At 42.9% G+C, this 5,924-nt stretch overlaps 1 protein-coding gene across 2 annotated transcripts in view; it reads right to left on the bottom strand.

Annotated features, from left to right (window-relative positions):
* eif4h (eukaryotic translation initiation factor 4h) overlaps positions 1-5,924 on the bottom strand; it is a 30,263-nt gene that overhangs the window by 17,868 nt on the left and 6,471 nt on the right. For both annotated transcript variants that reach the window (XM_046073186.1, XM_046073187.1), the window contains exons 2-3: positions 4,435-4,628; positions 2,050-2,114 (exon numbers count right to left, since the gene is read on the bottom strand). In XM_046073186.1, coding sequence (XP_045929142.1) covers positions 2,050-2,114; positions 4,435-4,628 — 259 coding nt within the window. The remainder of the gene's footprint in view (positions 1-2,049; positions 2,115-4,434; positions 4,629-5,924) is intronic.

Genomic DNA, 5,924 nt, shown 5'->3' with positions numbered 1-5,924 from the left:
CTCTGTGACGGAGAGACGTCGTCCACAGCTGAGGCGTTCAGACAGAAGAAAACGGGGAGAAGATAAAGAAGGTTTGAGTTTGGCTCGCTGCCATTTAACGTTAGCCGTATATATCAACTTTTCACAGAGCCGACGTGCTCGTCAGTCACTTCTCGTCAACCGACCAATCGCAGCCTGGATGGGGCGGGACATTAAAAAAGTTTTATGTGCTGCGGCAAATCATTAAATGTTGAACAATGTGATTGTTGAGAAGTTAGTAATCAGCATTAACAAATTAGAGACCGATGTAGAGTCTTTTTCCTGCACAAGCATTTAATAAATCAGAACAACCCACAGAAATGAAACGGCTGTAACTGGATTATTCAACTAGTGGTAAAAAAGTATACTTTATAATGAATGTAGTATTTAATATATTATTGTTATACTAACAGTAAACTATTAACTAAACATATACTCTTTATTTAATCCACTCATGTCCAGTTCCTCCTCCACGCTGTGGATAGAGACTCTGCTTTAGACAGATATAATATATTCTCCTCTGCAGAGAAACACGCTCCCCTTGTTCTGTTTTACATCCGTTTTACTTGTTATTGTTATAAATATTGTTTAACTTTATTCAAGTTGAGAATATTATAGAAAAAAATATTTCATGCATTCCTTGATAATTAAGCAAGTAGACTCAGAGCACCATTTGTTCCATTACAATCGCATCGCAATATGACTTTTTCTCCAAATCGTGCAGCCCTAATAATTATCATTATTGTTTTATTGCCCAGCCCTACTTCAGGTTCACGCCGTGTTGAATTTAGGGATGTACGGAAAAATGATAATCCTGATTATTTTTCTTTTCTTTTGTCAAAATGTCAAACATTTTAAACAGTTTCCTCTAAAAACGGATGGTTTTCTTTTCTTCCTCTATTAGAGAGAAGGAACTTTTATTGTCATAAACACATACATGTTGCGAATGTCTCTGCATTTGACCCATCCCCCGCTGTCCGTCAGTTTTCTGTTACTTTTATGATCGGGAGTATGAACAGGGCGTTTCATTTTTAAACTCAACCAGGTTCTCTATGCCGTTCTGTACCAGACTACCTGCTCTGTGCAGAGTGACGCAGCTTCCTGGAGCGGAGATGGACTCCCAAACATCGACTAGCAGGGCTGCGACCAGCTCCAGCGGACTTTGCCGTCTACTCTTGACTGTAGCGCAGCCAAATCGGCCCCTTGGCTGTAAGTTTAGGAAGCGCTTGATTTGATGTGCAGCAGAGTTTTCCACGAGCGGAGCATTTTAAACGGCGACATCGCCGTCCGTCATGTTCATTTAATTGTGGGAAGCTAAAATCATAATCGCGATCAATATTCGATTAATTGTGCAGCCGTAGTTGAAGGAAACGCTTCGTCGCGTCGGAGCTGCTTCCTCCTTCGCACCGAACCTCCTTTACCGCAGCTGCTGCAGTTTGTTAGTGAAGCTGAGCCAAACTTTGGAGCGTTTGCTGCGGTCCGCCACGGTCCAGGGGCCGTATTAAAGAAACATCCTAACCGGCAGATCCTATCCTATCTGCTTGGTAACCACGGTAATAAGGGTTAGGAACTGATTTACAACAGTTCCTGAGTCAGTGATCCTTTCCTAACTTTAGACAGGAAGTGTTTCACAGAAGCGTCCTGACTTCATTACATCTTAAATAAACTCTCCTAACTTGAGGAGAACTGTTGAGCTGTCCTAACTTTACTTTTCCACCAGCTAGAGTTTAATAACTCGTTTAATCCACATGGCTGCTCTTTCACTGCGTTCACAAGATAAGAGACACTTTGATGGGCTGTAAAATGCTCACTGCAGTTCAGTTCTGAGATATGCAGGAAGTTAGGAACCGAGGAGCAGGATCCAAACGCACGGGTCTTAACGAATCCACAGACATTTGGTCCAGATTCCAACTTGGACTTCGATACCAAACCCTAATCACGGTCGGCCACAAGACTGAGTTTGTGGAGTTTGGACCTCTTCAGACTGCATCTACACAGTGAAGAACAGAAACAGGTGACTCTGATACTCACAGCGCCGTCGTACGTCAAAGCTTCCTTTAGAGATTCCAAATCTTCAAACTCCACATAACAGAAACCTTAAAGCAGAAACACACAGGAGACACACAGTTTACTTCACAGACCAGCTGACCCTGCAGCAGCTGTTCCAGAGAGGCGTTAATGAAAAGAGAATGTAAATCAGTTGAAGTGGAAAACGACAGGCCTGGCAGATATATGGTGCAAATTTAATTCAGCTGCGATACAGCAGGTGACCATCATATTTCAGTTTTCAGTGTTTCCGCTGGCTGCTGCTGAGGAGCAGTTACATTAGTCAGATATTAAATGTGCAGACAAGCTCAAGTTGCATTATTAGCAATAGATATCCCAACCCATCATATCGATACTTAAAATTAACTTTAAAATAGCGCTTTGACGGTTAGCTCAATGCTAACATATAAAGGAATCTCCATTAACGTGCTAGCAGACATTAGCATCTTAACATAAACATGTGTTTGCTTCACACGCTTAACATCCTGCGTGTGACATACTGCGCAAATACTTAAAGTACATACATACATGCTACTCTGCTGCTTCAGCACTCCACACAGACCAGCTACCGCAACCCCAAAGGGTCAAAACTCAAACCCAAAATTCCCAGTGGCCTAAAAATACAGCTATGAGTAGGTGGAGAAAGGGCAGCACAACACTGTCACTGATGTACATGTTAGACTTAGGTGGAACGCAGCAATTTGTATTTTCAGCAAAAAATTCAGTAAATTTGCATTTTTATGTGCCTTTTATAAAGAAATGTTTTGATAATCTTTCATAGTTGCTCTGTAGTTTTATTTACAGACTGAAAAGTGTGAGCTGCAGAATTGTGGTGTTTTCTTATTAGTTTGGATTTGCAGTAAATATAGAAAACTTTTTCACGGGCATTTTGTATTCATATTTAGACAGATATCGTGATGCATCACTTTAGGATTGTCAAGCGATATATCGAGTATCGCAGAATTGCTGTATCGTGATATTATCGTGGGCCGTTTATCGTGCCATCAGGTAACCTGTGATTCCCACCCCTACAAAACAATAAATCCCATCACGTACTTCAACATACATACATACATATTAACATTACAAAGAACAAACTAACAGCTGAGACAAGATGTCCAGGACAGATGAGAGGTGGTTTGATGTCAATATATTTATATATGAGCAAGTTATTTAAATTACAACCTTACACTGTGGGCAATGAATTATTAATTTTATTAACCTTTCTTTACAATCTCACAGGTGGTCTCGAGCTATCCTGGCAGCCGTCTCAGATTTTTATATTGAAAAACTAAACAGCTATTGATGATTGAAATGGATCGTATTGCACTTTTTTTTACTCCTCCTACAGTAAAACCTTTAGGGCTGAAACGATTCATCGATTAAATCAATTACTAATAATTCTTTGCAACGACGCTTTGTTTAATCAATAAAACTATATAGCACACTGTTTCGCAGGGACATTTATTACTGTCGCACATCGCCCTTCCGCTGTGTGAACACGACGTGATTATGATGGCGCTGTTTGCAAAGTGGAGGAAGAGCGAGAAAATAGCGAGGAGCGAAGAAGAAAGTGTCCAAAGTCTGGGATTATTTCAAGCTAAAAGAAAACAACAACTCTGTGATGTCACAGCACTTCCACTGTAAAATGAAACTGATGCAGCCTACCACACGCCGCCAAGCAAAAGTACTTCTTAAACCACACATCGCTGAACTAATCTGTACAAGCTTGAATACTAAAATCATCGTTAGCTGCAGCCCTAAAAGCTTTACAAAGAAACAATAACTGACTTAAGCTGTTTCCAAAACCAACTAAAATAAACTAAGTTTAATGGGTAAATATCTTTAGTAGGGTAGAGTGGGGTAAGATCTTTCTCTCTAAACAAACTTCTCTTAAGGCTCCCCTTAATGTCAATGTATATATAAATACTGAACACAATAAAAAAATTAGACCTTATTTTAAATGACAAAAAATTAGATCAGCTCAGGTCAGAATGGTTTTGATCAAACAATTAAAAAGATTGTGATGAAACAGAGGAAATTTTAGTTCAGTGAGACGAGCGGCAGCCAGAAGAAACGTTGAAAAAAGATGTTCCCATGTTACCCTATTCGTGGTATCTCGGATGGATATAAAATCTATCTTACAGTTTCTTAGCAGTGCCAGGTTTTATTCCACGCTCCTCACCTGGCGTCATGGCGGCAAAAGTTAGGAGAAAGCGGAGAAAGAAAGAGTCCCAAAGACTAAAACTTTCATTCTCAAAAAATAAAATCTAAACTAGCAAACTCCCTTTAAAACTAATTTTAACTAAAACAAAAAGTCTAACTCTAGTAACCTTAAACTGACGACGAAAGAAAACCCCCCCCCCTGACCTTTGAACTTGTCTGTCTCTTTGTCTCGGACCAATCGGACGCTGCGGATGCTGAGGTCTTTGAAGATGACGTCGATGTCTCCCTGCACCGTGTTGAACGGCAGGTTCCCCACGTACGCCGTGAACGGGGGCTCTGACGGCAGCTCCTTCTGCTTCCTGGGGCCTCCGGAGCCGCCGCCGCCGCCTCCACGGGGTCTAAAGGGGCAACAGACAGAGAGCATCATGGGATATGGAGTAGGGTTGTACATAACGATTATTTTTCAAATCGATTAATCTAACAACTAATTTTGTGTATTCTAAAGACAAAAAAAGTTTCCTATTACTCGATTAACAAACCAATTTATCCAAACTAAATATCAAAAACATGTCTAATCAATAAATCAATATTTTATTCACTCCTGATGAAGCACATTAGAATAATGACAATAGCAGCAAATCTTACAATGAATCCAATTTCCACGTCGCTGATGTGATAATAATAACGATGACAGTAATCAGGCTGCTTTCAGTGTGATAATCAGATGTGTTTCTGCGTCAGTGTGGGCCGAAGAAAACAGCTGGAGCGACTCAGACACAGATCGTCTGTTAGATTCAGCAACAGAAAATATAAACTGGCTGAACGCGGTGTGACGTTACGGCACCATGACAGCAGCGGGGCAGAAATAATTGAAGGCAATGAAGAAATACTCGAAGTACTCGTGCTGACAATGTGCTGTGCTCGTGTGGAGACCTGCCCTGGGACCAAACCCTATCTGACGGCGGGGGCCCTGGGACCACATCCTATCTGACGGCGGGGGCCCTGGGACCACATCCTATCTGACGGCGGGGGCCCTGGGACCACATCCTATCTGACGGCGGGGGCCCTGGGACCACATCCTATCAGACGGGGGGGGCCCTGGGACCAAACCCTATCAGACGGGGGGGGCCCTGGGACCAAACCCTATCTGACGGCGGGGGCCCTGGGACCACATCCTATCAGACGGCGGGGGCCCTGGGACCACATCGTATCAGACGGGGGGACCTGGGACTAACTCGTATCAGACGGGGGGACCTGGGACTAACTCGTATCAGACGGGGGGGCCTGGGACTAACTCGTATCAGACGGGGGGGCCCTGGGACTAACTCGTATCAGACGGGGGGCCCTGGGACTAACTCGTATCAGACGGGGGGCCCTGGGACCTCAAGTCCACGGAGCCGACGACAATGTAACAGTAACTTTAGCATTTAACTGAAATCCTGACTGATTGTTGAGTTGAAGCCAAAGTAAGCCGCAGTCCTCAGCTGAAAATGTGACCACGTGTTTGTTGTTCTCCGCCTGGGTTGGCCGTGAGTTTGTAACGTCACAGCTGATCCCGGTATCGCCAAGCAAAAGCACTTCTTAAACGATGCATCGATGAGATAATTTGTAGAAGCTTTGAGATACTAAAATCATCGTTAGCTGCAGCCCTAGTGGAAAGTAAACCAACAGTGCTTGCTCTCCCTCATTTACCA

This window comes from Micropterus dolomieu, linkage group LG17 (assembly GCF_021292245.1).
Source record: "Micropterus dolomieu isolate WLL.071019.BEF.003 ecotype Adirondacks linkage group LG17, ASM2129224v1, whole genome shotgun sequence".
NCBI lineage: Eukaryota > Metazoa > Chordata > Actinopteri > Centrarchiformes > Centrarchidae > Micropterus > Micropterus dolomieu.
The sequence above is the reverse complement of the archived record's forward strand: the minus strand, read 5'-3'. Positions and strand labels throughout refer to the sequence as shown.